This window comes from Ruditapes philippinarum, unplaced genomic scaffold (assembly GCF_026571515.1).
Source record: "Ruditapes philippinarum isolate M1 unplaced genomic scaffold, ASM2657151v2 ctg4270_1_1_1_1, whole genome shotgun sequence".
NCBI lineage: Eukaryota > Metazoa > Mollusca > Bivalvia > Venerida > Veneridae > Ruditapes > Ruditapes philippinarum.
In genome coordinates this window covers 135,130-152,541 of record NW_026854254.1, presented here as the reverse complement: position 1 = coordinate 152,541, position 17,412 = coordinate 135,130, and the positions used below count along the sequence as shown (strand labels likewise).

The 17,412-nt window shown below is 31.9% G+C and overlaps 1 protein-coding gene across 1 annotated transcript in view; it reads left to right on the top strand.

The window, feature by feature from the left end:
• Positions 1-17,412, top strand: part of LOC132739540 (ATP-binding cassette sub-family A member 2-like) — a 74,129-nt gene that overhangs the window by 39,379 nt on the left and 17,338 nt on the right. The window contains exons 21-39 of the mRNA XM_060727255.1: positions 2,109-2,313; positions 2,636-2,809; positions 3,131-3,311; positions 3,754-3,966; positions 4,267-4,634; positions 4,964-5,163; positions 5,686-5,797; positions 6,392-6,667; positions 6,841-7,209; positions 7,576-7,809; positions 8,324-8,534; positions 9,032-9,137; positions 9,624-9,735; positions 11,475-11,535; positions 12,147-12,321; positions 12,792-12,907; positions 13,388-13,535; positions 14,493-14,616; positions 16,595-16,727. Of these exons, the coding sequence (XP_060583238.1) occupies positions 2,109-2,313; positions 2,636-2,809; positions 3,131-3,311; positions 3,754-3,966; positions 4,267-4,634; positions 4,964-5,163; positions 5,686-5,797; positions 6,392-6,667; positions 6,841-7,209; positions 7,576-7,809; positions 8,324-8,534; positions 9,032-9,137; positions 9,624-9,735; positions 11,475-11,535; positions 12,147-12,321; positions 12,792-12,907; positions 13,388-13,535; positions 14,493-14,616; positions 16,595-16,727 (3,518 nt within the window). The remainder of the gene's footprint in view (positions 1-2,108; positions 2,314-2,635; positions 2,810-3,130; positions 3,312-3,753; positions 3,967-4,266; positions 4,635-4,963; positions 5,164-5,685; positions 5,798-6,391; positions 6,668-6,840; positions 7,210-7,575; positions 7,810-8,323; positions 8,535-9,031; positions 9,138-9,623; positions 9,736-11,474; positions 11,536-12,146; positions 12,322-12,791; positions 12,908-13,387; positions 13,536-14,492; positions 14,617-16,594; positions 16,728-17,412) is intronic.

Sequence of the window (17,412 nt, the reverse complement as noted above, 5' to 3'; positions counted from 1 at the left end):
ACCATACTGACTTGTGTAATTGACTTTACCATACTGACTTGTGTAATTGACTTTACCATACTGGCTTTTACCATACTTATTTGTTTAATTACCCTTTCCATACTGACTTGTGTAATTGACTTTTACCATACTGACTTGTGTAATTAACATTTACCATACTGACTTGTTTAATTGACTTAACCATGATGACTTGTGTAAATGACTTTACCATACTGACTTGTGTTATTGACTTTACCATACTGACTTGTGTAGTAAACATTTACCATACTGAATTGTGTAATTGACTACCATACTGATTTGTGTAATTGATTTTTACCATACTGACTTGTGTGATTACGCTTTTCATACTGACTTGTGTAATTGACTTTACCATACTGACTTGTGTAATTGACTTATACCATACTGACTTGTGTAATTGACTTTACTAAACTGACTTGTGTAGTGAACATTTACCATACTGACTTGTGTAATTGATTTTTACTATACTGACTTGTGTGATTATGCTTTTCATACTGACTTGTGTAATTGACTTTACCATACTGACTTGTGTAATTGACTTTTACCATACTGACTTGTGTATTTATCATACTGAATTGTGTAATTGACTACCATACTGATTTGTATAATTGATTTTACCATACTGACTTGTGTAATTGACTTTTACTATACTGACTTGTGTGATTATGCTTTTCATACTGACTTGTGTAATTGACTTTACCATACTGACTTGTGTAATTGACTTTTACCATACTGACTTGTGTATTTATCATACTGAATTGTGTAATTGACTACCATACTGATTTGTATAATTGATTTTACCATACTGACTTGTGTAATTGACTTTTACTATATTGACTTGTGTGATTATGCTTTTCATACTGACTTGTGTAATTGACTTTACCATACTGACTTGTGTAATTGACTTTTACCATACTGACTTGTGTATTTATCATACTGAATTGTGTAATTGACTACCATACTGATTTGTATAATTGATTTTTTCCATACTGACTTGTGTGATTACGCTTTTCATACTGACTTGTGTAATTGACTTTACCATACTGACTTGTGTTATTGACTTATACCATACTGACTTGTGTAATTGACTTTACTAAACTGACTTGTGTAGTGAACATTTACCATACTGACTTGTGTAATTGATTTTTACTATACTGACTTGTGTGATTATGCTTTTCATACTGACTTGTGTAATTGACTTTACCATACTGACTTGTGTAATTGACTTTTACCATACTGACTTGTGTAGTCAACATTTACCATACTGAATTGTGTAATTGACTACCATACTGATTTGTGTAATTGACTTTACCATACTGACTTGTGTAATTGACTTTTACCATACTGACTTGTGTATTTATCATACTGAATTGTGTAATTGACTACCATACTGATTTGTATAATTGATTTTTACCATACTGACTTGTGTGATTACGCTTTTCATACTGACTTGTGTAATTGACTTTACCATACTGACTTGTATAATTGACTTTACCATACTGACTTGCGTAATTGACTTTTACCATACTGACTTGTGTAATTAACTGTTAACATATTGACTTGTGTAATTGACTTTTACCATATTGACTTGTGTAATTGACTTGTCCTGCTCTAAAGTTTTTTAATAGTTTCAAGTTTTTTTAGACTGCACAATTATTAAAGCTTGTTGAGGTAGCAAAGTCATGTCATTTTCACATCTAGTCTTTATGAAAAATTGTAAATTAATTGAATTTTGATGTATTGTAATTAAAATCTTATGGTTAATACACATCTGTCATTTACCTGATAAGTTAAATGTTAATGGCTGTTGGTCTCAGATAAGAGAAAAAAAAATGTTTTACTATAAAATCTGATATATTTGAAAATTTATGTGTCTTGCATTGGACATCTATCATGTTGTTTGGGCAGGTTTCAGTTGTTCTCCATAAAGAGAACGAGTCAAGCAAATAGGAATGATCCAGAAAGAGGAAAACAATTCAAAGTTTTTTTTTATTATATATAAATTTTGAAAAATGCAATCAAATTTTCAACATTCAATTTAAAACTGTAAGAGTTATTTGTTGTATATTTGAATGTATTTTTGTTTTCAGTCCTTATTCTCAACGACAGCTTTTGGTCTAGGAGGGAAATATTTTGCATTCTATGAGGAGACAGGTGTTGGTGTACAGTGGAATAACATTTATATTTCACCTGTAGAGGGGGACCAGTATAATCTTCTCATGGTTCAACTAATGATGATATTTGATACCTTCCTATATGCCATACTTGCTTGGTATATAGAAAATGTCTTTCCTGGTAAGTTGTATCAATTCATGTTATCTTTTAATAGTAAAGGAAAAAGAAATGTTTATATAAAAATAGAAATGTTTATACAGTTAAAGAGATGTTAATGTACGAATATAAATGTTTATATAGTAAAAGAATGTTTATATAGTTATATAAATGTTGATATTGTAATATTTATTAACAATGCGGCATTAAAGTGCATAAAATATGCATTGATTCAAAGTCATGAAGCAAAATTGTTTTTATAGGTTGACATTTATTTATATATTTTTATTATGAAAGTTGATTTAATATTAAATGATGTTTACCAAGTATAAATCTTGTTAATCAGGATCATATGGATTACCAAAGCCATGGTATTTCCCGTTCACAAAGTCATACTGGTGCGGTGGTCATATGAAGGTTGTAGATACCGAGTATTGTAGTTTATCTGGGCTGTGTCACAGACGTCAAGGGTTCTCTGTGATGGAGGAGGATCAAGCTGGGGCAATGGGTAGAGATCCTGGTAAGTTATTTATGTACAAAATGATTGATCTGTTGGTGCTGTAACAACCCTTGCAGAATGAAGATTGATGGTAACTGCATACTTATAAAAGAAATCTTTTATGTCACATTTTATCCTGCTTTCTATTTCTAGATGTGAATGGAGTAAAGTTTTTATGTGCCAATATTGATAAATTAAGTTATCTGTTATGTTATTGATAGTTTAATGTCTCAGACTACTGTATTGAAGTACAAATATGTTATATATATTCATCGAATATCAATCAATTTTGACAGCCAATTAACATTCTTTTAAAAAATTATATCAAATTGTATTATTTAGATGAAGCTTCCAAGTTCGAGGGGGAGCCAAGTCACCTGACCCAGGGAGTCTGTATTGATCATTTGACCAAGATGTATAAAACTGGTAAAAAATTAGCAGTCAAGAATCTCAGTCTGAACTTGTATGAAGGGCAGATAACTTCTTTCCTTGGACATAATGGTGCTGGCAAAACTACTACCATGTAAGTTGATAATTTGTCAATCAATACTGCCAGTTATTGTTATTAGGTAAATGTTAATACAATAAATTGTAAATATTGCTTAGTGTATACAAATAATATTTATAACTACTTGTTGGTTTTGTAATTTCCCTTTTGTTCAGAAGTATTGTCAATTTAAGGTCACAGTCATTTAATTAATCTTTATTAGTCATTGAATTACTCTTTGTTTGTCTTCTGGCAAATGAAGAGACATTTTTTTCTGATAATTTATATCTGCCTAAGTGCAGGATGTACTAACCGTCTTAGAAAGATTACAAATACTTTTAGTTACCAAATCATACATTAAGAGCATCTACCATTCTTAATTCCTCATTAGTTTAAAAAAATCAAAGGTATTAGTATCAATGCTACTGAAATGAATCATTAATGAATTGTATCATAGCTATTTTCTTCATGATTATAGGTCAATTTTGACTGGATTTTTCCCGCCTACTTCTGGCTCAGCTTCCATATATGGTAATGATATTCGGACCGACATGGAGGTGATTAGACAAGGCCTGGGCATGTGTCCCCAGCATAATGTTCTGTTTGACAAGCTGACTGTAGAGGAACATCTTTGGTTCTATGCTAGACTTAAAGGCATGAAGACTGCAGATATTAACTCAGAAATGGATATGTAAGCATGTTCTATTATTTATATAAAATTATCTGACATTCTTAAAGCCCTTACTTATAAAATGTTAAAGGTTCTTCTAGCACAAACTTGAATAATGTGTGAGAAACGGCAGGAAATGTTACTGTGTATCTCAACTGTTCCATTTAACTTCAATTATGACAGTATTTTAATATATTAATTTATGGAGTATTTTCTGAAGATTCAAGCAAAAAGGTTCTTGGTAAATTTTCAGTTATAAGAGCTTTTTGTAAAACCTATACCTACACTATGTATAATGATGAGTTATTTTGCTTGTTACAGGATGATAGATGATCTTGGATTACCTAAGAAACGTAAAAGTCAGATAGACTGCCTCTCTGGAGGTATGCAGCGTAAACTATCTGTTGCCATAGCATTTGTTGGTGGGTCTCGCACTGTCATCCTCGATGAACCAACTGCTGGGGTTGACCCTTATGCTCGCAGGGCAATCTGGGACTTATTGATCAAGTATAAGAGTGGACGTACAATTCTCTTGTCAACACATCACATGGACGAGGCTGACCTGTTAGGTGACAGAATAGCAATTATATCAAACGGGGAGCTGAAATGTTGTGGAAGCTCCTTGTTCCTGAAGAATACATTCTGTGAGGGTTACCATCTTAAACTGGTCAAACAAGAGAAAGAAGAAGGTATATTGTTATGATGAATATGTTTTACAACTACTTTTTTGTAGCATTAGCTGTTGTTACCAAGTAAAGTGTGACTTTAAATGACCAAAAGTTAAAAAAAAAACAACAGGAAAACGTTATTTAGAATAAGTCAAAATGAAAAAACAAAACTTTTTGTTTAAGCCAAAACAGAATAATATTTTTGCTCTATTTTCCTGGCTTTTGCCTCTCTATTTTCTGTGTAGACTGTGAAAATAATTTTACATTGTTAGCTTTCACCTTTGATTTTATTTCAATATCTTTTTTCGTAATGTTTTTATAAATTACATATACATTTATTCCTTTGTCAGATATACGTTCTACAGATACCTTTGACAGTATTGAGGCTACCCAGAATGCATTTGTCTCCAAATGTGATCCCTCTGCTGTGACAGGATATATACAGAAATTTGTGTCGTCTGCTTACCTAAAAACAGAAACTAGACGAGAACTACATTATATATTGCCTTATCAGGAGGCACAGAAAGGCAACTTTGAAAAACTTTTCCAGGTAAACTTAAATCTAATGTTTTCCAGCATATAAAGACATGTTGAGTTTGGGGATGTAAATGCAACATTTAATAGCATTATGCCGTATGATGAACTTGGTTGTTGTTTCCAGAGAACTTAATTTTATTTTCATGATTTTGATGTTATAAAATAGAATTTTACAACCTTGTAATTGTACAATAAAATCAGATATTTATGCAAGGCCAAAGTTTGCAAAATAAACATTTCAGACTCATTTATATGGAAATAGTTACAAATTTCTACTTTCAGTTCTGTTGAATATATGTGGTGAATACTAAGCAAACATTTATTTTTGTTAAAATCTTTCTTTTGCAGAATTAACTACAATCCTTTACTAAAAACTTTTTGCTAATGCTGTAATTAAGATTTCAAATTTGTATTGATTCAGTATTATAATTATATATATCTTAATGTCCCTTAATGTCTCTTTTGAAAGAGTGAATTTTTGGTTGTTGGAATGAAAACTTTAATCATTATCTTGTATTTTACTGTATTTATTCAGGCCCTTGAATCTGGTGATCAGAACTTATACATCAGTAGTTATGGTGTGGCAGACAGTACATTGGAAGAAGTCTTTTTAGAAGTCACTGAAAATGCTATCATTGCAGATGAAGGTAATACAGTTTTTATTTTGATAGATTAATTCTTACTGACACATTTGATTTAGAAAATGCATATTAATTGAAACCTCCTTACAATGCAAAAAGTTTTGTTTTCTGAGAAATTGTGAGGTTTCTCATGGAACTAGTGTTTAAAATAGAAATTACTGGTTTTGCTGCTTCTGATTGTGTCATAATGTTCAAGTAAACCATTCATATATAGATTATATTCTGTTTTCATTTAAATAAGGTTTTAATTTCGACTTTGCATACAAAATGCAAAAATGTTGCTGTTTGAAAAAAAAACAAAGCAGAAACCATCAATAATTTTCCAAAGAAACAAAATAAAATGCCTGTGATCTATTTTATTATATAAATTAATGCTTGTAAAATTATCTCAAATGCTTATCATAAGAAATGATGTCAAGTAACTGAATGCAATGAATATGTCTCTAAACTTACCACACTGTTAATTGTCCTTTTATAACATTCCTGTAGATGATCGTCTTGACTACTTAAATATTTGATTCAAATGAGAAATAGTAAATTTAGCATGTACCTGTACATTTATATAGAATGTTTGCAAGATAATATGCAAAATATTTTCAGAGAAACTTGAACCAAAACCCTTGGAAACCCTAAATCCTACATCAGACACTGAAACCAGGGCTGCTTCTCCACCATTGGAGGATTTACTTAATGAAGCTACTGGTGGCCAATCAGAGTCAGAGATGAAACCAGCCAATCAGAATGTAGGAAATGAACTGGAGCTAGGTCACATGACAGATTCACCAACCAATCATAGTGAACATGGACATGTATCTGAAAATTTGACCAATCACAGAATAGAAAGTCAAGTCAACGTTGATACAGATATTGAGATAGGTTAATACTTTTTTAATTTCAAAGCAAAAAATAAAAATAATTTCATCATAAATCCAACATATTAAATTCTTATTATTATAAGATCTTTGTTTTAATGGGAATTTCATCTAATCTTGACATTTAGAGAAGTGTTTATCAAACACTGTCTTAAATCAAATATGATTTTTTTTCAGATGCCAGAAATATGGAATTGTTGTCAGGAAAGGGTTCACGTGTTCTGTCAAAAAACCTACTTCTTCTCAACCATTTTCGAGCTGTGTTATTTAAACGTTTTCATTACATCACAAGAAACTGGAAGGGATTATTCTCACAGATTATCTTGCCAGCACTATTTGTATCTATTGCGATGACAGTGGCCCTGTCGGCCCCTAAAGATGAAGATCTTCCCCCACTAGAGATGAGTCCCTCACAGTATTATAATGTTACACAACCAAAAGGAAATTACATCCCGTATTCAAATGAGCATGACAGTGATCGAGCATTGAATTATCTCTATGATGCTGGTCCCGTAGATCTTATCAATACATTCAAGCTGCCGTCAGGTTTGTGTCTTATTTTCTTAAATTTTATGACAAATTTTGTTCAAGTGACTGACCCCATTTCTAGACATATTTAGAAAAGTCCCTTGTAGATGAATGGTCTGTTTTAATTACTTTAATAATAAAAAAAGAAAATTGTTAAATTTTAACATCAGGTTTCTATTTTTTACTTTCTCTTAGGAGGATTTTTTCAACAACAATTCATCTAATTTTAAACTAATCTTCTTGTGCTGAAACTTAATCATGTACAATAGTTATGTAATTACATTTATTGCAATACACTTTTACTATGTTGTATGTTAAAATCAAAGTTTAGAAGTTAATGGCTTCACTAATTGGTCATTTTCATATATTATTCCCTATTTTCAGGTGTTGGAGCAACTTGTGTCTTAAAATCACCTTTTAATAGTTCTATAGACTTAGATGTGTTTAGAAACCTGAACCTGTCAGACCACACCCTTCGTTTATTGTCTCGGTATTATGAGAGAGGTTGTGAGAGGGTGTTTGTTCCAGGAATACAGCTCGAGAATTACGTGCCACAGGCGGCTGTTATATCAGATAAAGGAAAACTTCTTGAAATACCAGATTTCGTTAAACCAACAAGTATGTATTAACAAGAATGCTTTTGTCATATGATACGTTACATATAAAATAACAATTCTACATATTATATAAGTGAATGGATTTGCTAATTGTGATTAGCACCCCTATCCTTTAAAGGTCAGACTTATGTAAGTTGAACATGAGTTCATTGAACAGTTACTTACATAATTTTATCACGATCAAGTAACTGCTGAATATAATTATATTTAAGAGTCATGCATAACATAGGTCTTTAATAAGCACTTTCCTATTTATTTTTACTTTCAGTCCTTTAAGAAAAACTAATACATTAATCATGTTTTTTTCCTCAACTGTTAATTAATTGCTTTGTTAATTTACTATAATATACCAATAGTTATCCAGCTTAGTATATGAAAATGTCCATTATGAGGGTCATAAAATGATAAAATTTAGGCACTAAGGAGCAAACTGAATTTTTGTTACTGACATAATTTATTCATTATTACAACTAGAGTTTAAAATGATAACATTCTTTATTTATTGTTTATTTTAGAGAGTATACCATCGGAGAGATATGAACCAGAGTGTGTATGTAAGACAGACAAGTCTGGTTTCGAGTGTTCTACAGCAGAGAAAAGTCCCCCGGAGTTCCGCGTCGTTACACGAGATATCATGCAGGATATATCTGTAAAGGAACTGAAAATAGGTACTAGAAACAGAGCCAAATATTATCTCTACACCACAGATGAATACAGACTTCACAGGTTTGTTTTCTACTATACAAAATTAGTAGATAATTTGAATAGTTTGAATCACATAATTGTTTGGTATTAAACTTTTGAAAGATCAGAAGCTCATATTGCTTTTGATATGTCTGTTTGTCACAAAACTTTAACCTCGACCATTACTTTGAAGTCTTTCCACCTCCAGCCTCCAAACTTTACAAGTGCATGCACCTTGGTGTGCATAACCCTACCCTTGTGGAGGTCTAAGGGTAACTTATTGTAGATGTGATAAAATAGTTATAAATTCAACTAATGAGAGTGTAAAACTAAATAATTAGTTTATCCTCCCTTTAACTCAAACTGTTATAATTTTTTAGAGAAAAATTTGTTCAGCTTATTTTCGATTTAAGACCTCACGTTTTTACAGTTACTTATAATATATCGAATGATTAATTTAAGCTGTATATAGGTAATAAATATATGATTTCTTACTGTATGGTGAACAGTGTTTACTGAATGATGTATATATTTGTTAGGTATGGAGCATTTAGTTTTGGTACAGAAAGGAATTATATACCGGAGGATTTTGGAAAGGGAAGTCCTACAGTGTTCAGACATGTGGCTGTCAGAGGATCCGCTTTGGTATGTTGTTTATATTACATTGTTAATTATGAGATAATTGGTATTTTAACAAATACTTTCTTATGCCAATTAGCAGGGTAAATTTACAATTAACAAACTAGATAGTAAGTTATACAGGAAAGTATAATATATGAAATGTTCTCTATTGAAGGAAATAGGATAAATTTAGAGTATATGTTGAAATAGCTGATACTTTACAGTAGTGCCATTAGGTACTGCGGAACCCAATATTTCTGTAAATTTGTAACAATAAAAAAGGGCTTATTTCACTGGTATTAACTTTTGCATCTTTAAAGTACATGTGTCAAACAAAATTAAAGACAATTTTCAAAGACAATATTCATTCTGCCATGTCTAAAGGTGGTATTATGTAAGCACATGATCAGATTACCATGACATCTGTAGGGATTACTACATATGTATATTCATATATGTTATAAATCAAAGCTTAGTACAATTTCCTGATATTTTTCCCATATTATACAGACATGGTTTAACAACAAAGGCTATCATTCAATGCCTGTATTCCTGAATACATTAAACAATGCTATACTGAGAGCAAATCTTCCCAAGAGGAAAGGTCATCCTTCAGCTTATGGTAAGTTTATAGATGGTGGAAATACATATTTAGCCCTTAACCTGCTGAATATAAAGTAACTTTCACAGTTACAATTGCCAGACTCACACAATATACATAGCATGACCTGCCATAAAACCATTCACTGTCATTGTTAGTTAAACAAGAGCTATCATCGATTTTTAGCTCGACTTTTCTATGAAAAGGGGAGCTATCCTACTCGCCCCGGCGTCGGCGTTGGCGTCACACCTTGGTTAAGTTTTTCGTACCACCCCACTTTATTTCAGAAGTATTACAAGTATGGCTTTGAAACTTACCATACTTGTTCACCATCATAACCTCCATCTACAGACAAGAGTACATAACTCTGTCAAGGTTTTTGACAGAATTATGGCCCTTTTTTGACTTAGAAAGTGTATTGAGCTTGGTTAAGTTTTTTGTACCACCTCACTTTATTTCAAAACCATTGGAGGTATTGCTTTGAAACTGACCATACTTGTTTACCATCACGACCTTCATCAACAGACAAGAGGACATAACTCTGTCAAGGTTTTTGACAGAATTATGCCCCTTTTTGACTTAGAAAATACATTGAATATGGGTAAAATCCACTTATTGCCTTAACCCTTTGAGATATTGCTTTGAAACTTTTAATGCTATTTCACATCATTACCCCCATCTGTACGCAAGAGAAGGTAACTCTGTCAAGGATTTGTTTTAAAAAATTAAGGCCTTTTATCGACTTAGAATCTTGGTTAAGTTTTTAGTACCAGTCCACTTTTTGACTGAACTGTTTGAGATATTAATTTGAAAGTTGGAATACTTGTTTACAATCATGATTCCCAAACATGTCCAGGAGAAGGTAATTCTGTCAAAGATTTTATTTTAATTATGGCCCTTAACTGTCAATGTTTTGTATTATAGGCAAGCACTAAAAAACTTAAAAAATCTAAAAAAATTCATTCCTATCCACTGAACCTGCAGTGTTCAAGGGTATCACACAATTCAGTAAAATAATTCTTCACTAAATATCTTAATGCTCATGGCCATTGTTCACTTTAAAAATACAGAGATTCTTGTATTGCCTTTTACTGCAAAAACTTTTTTTATTGGCAAGCAATAAAAAAGTCGAGCGCGCTGTCTTACGGACAGCTCTTGTTAAACAGACTTGTCCAGCTTGCATTAATGGAACTGTCTATTATCAATGAATGGAGAGATGAAATTTAAAGTCAGCCAACAGTATAGAGCCTGGTCAGACTGCATGGCTGGTCAAACTGGCCTGAATCTATACTGGTGGGAAAGGCTAACCACTATTGGTTTCATCAGGATAAAGATAATAGATGTGCCAAGTGTTGTTTTAAATCTCACAGTTTTCTATGTACCGGTATTACATAGCCATTGCAAATTCCTGTTTTGGTCGTGTTGCATTTCAGAAGAAAGTGTATAAACATTTGTTATTTAATAAGAGACTATTACAGTGACTTCATGATATAATGAAACAATCTCTGCAATTGCCACAAATTATATTAGTCCCGCATTTGGAAATTTGTGAGTGGAGTGAAGTAGCATTTCTGAACAGAGTCAGTCATATCTTTTATCCAGTCCTTATGTATATTAACATGAATTATTGTCACAATTGTACTTTAAACATAGAAAAGTAATCCATCCAAAGGAGTTGTTTTTGATTTAGAATATTAAAAATAAAAATGGAATTTGTTTTTTGTTCTGTAAAAATATATGTTGCTTATTTTTATTTTCAGGTATAACATTAACAAACCATCCTATGAACCAGACAAATAATATCCTCAACATGGACTTTATGTGAGATTTATTTCTTGTCTATATAATTATGATTTTATGTAACAAATACATTATAACACTTAACCTGCTGGTGGAATCTCAAATGAATTTGTCCATGCTACTAGTGCAAACCAAAATAAGCACTTCCATGCTGTCTGGTCATTGTCTGCACTGTACGCTGTCTTAGTTTAGTCTGTACATGTAAATTATTTTGAAATTATCCATGAAAAGATGAATAGTTTTGTTTAGATTGAAAGACATGTCAATTTAAGATATTTATCTGGGGTAATTAAATTTTTTCTATATTTTCTTAATTGTTGAAATCTGTGGAAGAAACAAAAATTGGTCATTGTATCACATAATTGAGATTGTGGTAGTGTATTTCTTTAATCGAAACTGAAGAGATTATTCATGGTGAACACTTTTTAAAACAAATGACATAAAGGAAAAAGTATTTTACTGTTTTGTGTAACTAAAATCTGTTCCAAATTATATTTCATGTTTAACCTCATATTGTAGTTATTATTTGATTGTGTTCTGCATTTTAATTTAGTAATTCAGTGAAAAGTTTATGGTATGAATTTCCAATTACCAGTACATGTATTTATATTTAATTTTCTATAATTGAACAGATTACAAGGGGCTGATGTTCTGATAGCAATATTTATCATAGTCGCCATGTCATTTGTACCAGCAAGTTTTGTTGTGTTCCTCGTGTATGAGAAATCAAGTAAAGCCAAACATCTACAGTTTGTTAGTGGTCTTAACCCAGTAATTTACTGGCTAGGAAACTATGTTTGGGATATGGTAAGCTTTAATAATTCATGTGTCTCTTGTAACAATTAATAATGTTTTATGTGTATTCCATCTGTAAACTGTTTTTATTAATACACTTATTACTATAAATAGTAACAAAATTGACCATGTTTTCAACTGATAATGAGTGTTTAGTGACCGATTATGAGTTTGTGTCATGGGGCAAAAAAAACTAATAACCATCACACAAGCAATAAATGGTTACTTAGGATGTCACATTTTATTCCCTAAAGCCCTTGTGTCATTATTCATTTAGGTTGGAGATTATCGCCTCCAAGCTCTACTCTGTCATGTTTTTACCTCCAAGTTATCTTAGATGTACTAATGTGATATGAGATATTTTCATCATAGATATTTTTATTCTACAACATATCATTATTACAACATATATCTTTTGTATATTTATGATAATTTAGCAATATTCCAGTATGTGTAACACAACATGTTTTATTGAGTTACAGTGTAACTATGTGATACCAGCAATATGCATCATTGTGATCCTGCTAGCCTTCCAGATACCAGCTTATGTGTCTTCCACTAATTTTCCATCTGTTATTGCACTCTTCTTCCTATATGGGTGAGTGGAACTTTATACATGGATTTTCCAAGCATTAAATTGTTTTTACAAAATACATTAGATAGTAGATGGTATTCTCAAGGTGCCAGAAAGTGTCTTTGACTGTAATGTATTATAAGGTTTGAAGAAATAATATGGAAACAATTAAGAGTAGCTTTGGGATGGTTAAAATTTTGGAGTGATGCAGGCATTTTGCATGATATTTTCTGTTAAACAAAGCCTCTCACTGTCTTTCACGATTCAATGATGGTCAGATATTTTGTGTTGATAATCAAGTTGTTCTTGAACTTTACAGATATCAACTAACATAGTTTTTCACTGCAGAATAACAGAAGTAAAATCTAACTGTGCCAAATTTATATAACATGCTCTTCCTGTAGTCAGTTTTTATTGGAATGAATGATTTTACCCCTTAAAAACTTATATAATTTTACAATTTTCAATGTTTTTATTATTAAAGTTTCCAATAATTTTTCGCAGCTGGTCAATGACCCCAGTGATGTATCCAGCTTCATTCTTCTTCAAGGAGCCGAGTACTGCCTATATTTTCCTGATCGTGATAAATCTGTTCACTGGTATCACGTGCATCGTGTCAAGTTTTCTCCTTGAGATCTTCTCTTATGATGAGGTATGTACTACTTACATTTGGCAGGATATACATAGATACAAGATATATTATTAATGCTTACTATAATAGTAGACTACATGAATGTTTAGTTATACATAAGAATATGTATTTATACATAATATTTTTAGCTTGACTATTTGAAGAATAGAGTGAACTAGTGTACTCACCTGGGCGTCAGCATTACACTTGTGTCAGCATTACGCTTGTTTTTGCATGCAAGTTTGTGATTTTATCTTAAGAATTACTGAAGAGAATAGGTTAAAACTTCACACACTTATTTGAAAGCATTATAGGAGCTTACTGCCCATTGTCCATAACTATAACATGGATTTTGACAGAATTATGAAGTTGGAAAATTTAACATTATTAAGGCTTTAGTTTAACTATCAAGCACGAGAATAAATAGTGAAGCATACTGACAGCTATTATTTATAAATTGATATGGAATTCTGAAATAATAAAAGACTATGAAAAATGACAATTTTCAAACCTTATTATCAGTTGTTTTCAATCTTGTGTATGTTCATGCTTCGACTGGTAAAACTACTAAGTTTGTGTGTATGCCTGTTACTAAAAACATTGTTATAGATGCTTAAGAATGGTAATTCAAAACCACACTGAGGTAAAATTCTATTTCGTCAAAACACTTTGGGTCTAAATGAGATAGTACTGCGCATGCGCCAATTCAGGTTTGTTTCAAAGCAGCTTGGGATATAGTGCATTAAATACAGCACAAGGCGCTTTATCAGCTTTAGGACTTGTCATAGAAAGATCTTACTATGAAACTTGTCATGCTTATAGCAATTACGAATGCAGCTAGAGCTCAGGCTATACATTTAATCTCAAGTGTTCATTTGACTCATAGAATTTCAATCAAACATCGACTTAACCAAGGTAAGTCTCGTTTAATTTTCCAATTTTATCATAATTATAAATATTTATTTTTCGTAATTTCAGGCATTAGATAAAGTACAGAAGGTCATGAAAGATGTTTTCTTAGTCTTCCCGAACTATTGTCTTGGTCGTGGTCTGATGGACATTGCTTTTAACCAATATAAAAATGAATTCTACTTTAAAACTGGTAAGACTGTTCTTAACATTTTTAAACCTTTGATGATGACATTTGCAGAATTATGCAAATACATTCAGACAATTATACATGTATCACAGTATTTTAACTACAATTACACTGTTTATGTCAAGTGTAGGAAGTATTAACAGTATATTGTACCAAACAAAAACTAATTTTACAACCTACTGTAAAAGGTTTTCCTAATATAAATTTGGTGTTCACCCACTTACCTCATTCAGGAAAGCATTAGATTTATTAATTTATCGATCCTTAGACAAAGTGTAATTTCTCTGTGACAATTGATCTCAGACTTAAGGAAAATTGTCTGTTAATACTGATTCAGAAATCATGTGCGATTAGTAAGGCCCCCACGGTTACACGTTTAAACGGATTTGTTCGATTTTTCATTCATAAATGTTTACGATATTTTTTTACTGTTTAATCGAAATGACCATATTGTCTTACAAAATATCTTGATCATTGCCTGTAATCATGGATTTTATCTATTCTAATTGGTTTTATTCCAAAGAAAAACAAAAAATGGGTGTTTACAACCTTCCACACAGCATTGCCATGCAATAATCGCTCATGATATAATTCATTTTTTGTAAAAGTGATTTTCCTTTGATCTTTCAAAAGAGAGTATAAGAATCTTACACCGGCTGCCGGTACAGACCGGAATATCTAGCTCGAGGATAATTGTTTACAGCGGTAACGAGGCTCTGCCGAGTTTCAGCTAAACAGTTACCCGAGAGCTAGATATCCCCGTCTGTACCAACAGCCGGTGTTTGATTCTTTTTCTTGCATATTACATGTCAATTATTTTCGGAATAGATATTATGAGAACTGATATTCTCATTACGCACTTTTTTCCTATAGTAGCGTATGAACATACAACTTCATATATAACGGAAAAAATGACGTCATCCTAAGAACGCAATTCATTCATAAAAGGCCCGCGTCAATGACATCATTTAAAACACGCGACTTGTCTTACATGGGGGGTGTAAGACAGAGTTTTCTAGCACCGGTGTAAACGGTAGATAATCCTGTCTGAGATGCAAGAAAAATGGGGATACAATGCAGAAAATGTGTGTGGACTTAATCGTGATGAGCCCTGAACATTATTTATTTGTTTCTTTGTACATGTATTAAAAATAGAAAGTAAGTCAGCATCAGACTCGAATAGATGGTGTAGTATAGCACATAGATGTACCACCGTTTAAATGGTATCGTTTCGGTTCTTAACAATCGTTTTAACGTTCACAAAAAATTGTAAACGTGGGAGCCTTAGCTATAAGTAGTTGTTCACTTTCATATTTGGTTTATACAGAATTTATTTTAGTTTAATTGTTTAGGAAGCTATAAGCTTATATCCATGCCTGGAACCAAACAGTACTGAGCAATGATTGTAAAGTTTCTTGCTCAAGGAAAGAAGGACTTGCCCCTGACCGGGTTTGAACCCATGCAGCTAGCGATCATTAGATTACTAGTGCGAGGCGTTAACCACTCACTTGCATAGAAATTGGTAATTACTGGTTGTAAACAATCCAGGAAAGCTGATAAAGTGGATAGACTGCCAAGATTTGACCATCAAAATGTGTTAAAATTGGCAATAAAACCCAGAAAAAAACAAACAAAAATAATATGGGTTGGATTTGTGTTTGACGATTTTAGTTATTTTGACTATATGGTGTACTGAGCCGCGCCATGACAAAACCAACATAGTGCGTTTGCGACCGGCATGGATCACGACCAGCCTGCGCATCCCGCGCAGTCTGATCATGATCAATGCTGTTCGCTTACAAACCCTGTTATAAGTACTGGTAGAGAAACTTAAAGCAAACAGCATGGATCCTGATCAGACAGTGTGGATGAGCAGGCTGGTCTGGATTGATGCTGGTCGCTGGTTTTGTCATGGCCTGGCTCAAGTCTCTTTTAATTTTATGTCATATTTTAATATTTATACACATATAATATATTGTAGGTCAGTATGATATGATGGAGTCACCACTACGCTGGGATCTTATCACCAAAAAACTGATCATTATGTCCATCATGGGTCTCGTGTTCTTTGTTATAACATTGCTGTGTGAATACAGATTCTTTATTAAAGCCAGGTAAATACATATACATATTTAAGATTGCTTATGTTTTATAAGAATGATAGAAAGATATTGTATATTGTAAAATATGTCAAGTTAACCTTGTGTTTATTCCCATTCATAGATAGAACCTGTGTATGCCTGTTTCTCAAAAATATAAAACTTAAAAATGTAAAACCAGTCAGGGATTTTTTTGACTGGAGTTACATGTAGTCTGCATAATGCAGAGTGTGATGAAGAAAAGAAGAGTTTTATTTTATTAAATTTAGCCAGATTTAAACATATATAATGACAGCTTTTATTTGTAATCTGTACTTGTAGAAATTTTTGAGTAAAACGACCAATAATGACTAGATTTCAAGGAAATGAAATAATTTTGTAGAATTTTGTAAAACCTCAATTGTTTCCCTTTCAAGAAATAGAAATGAATATTGAACAACTAAATATCATTGTCAGAATTAGATTAACCAACTTTAATGTTAACTTGATTATACATTATTCATTGTTGAGGATGTTAACAAATTACTTTATTTAATAAAGAAATCAAGATTTAATAAATTAGTTTCATTTCGCGTCCATTATATAACTGTATTTGAATTTAGAAGATAAAACATTTTCAATTTCTTGTTTAGATTAAGGTAAGTTTATGTTTAATTTATATTAGATTTTTTGCAGTCTTTGAAATGCTTATTCACACACT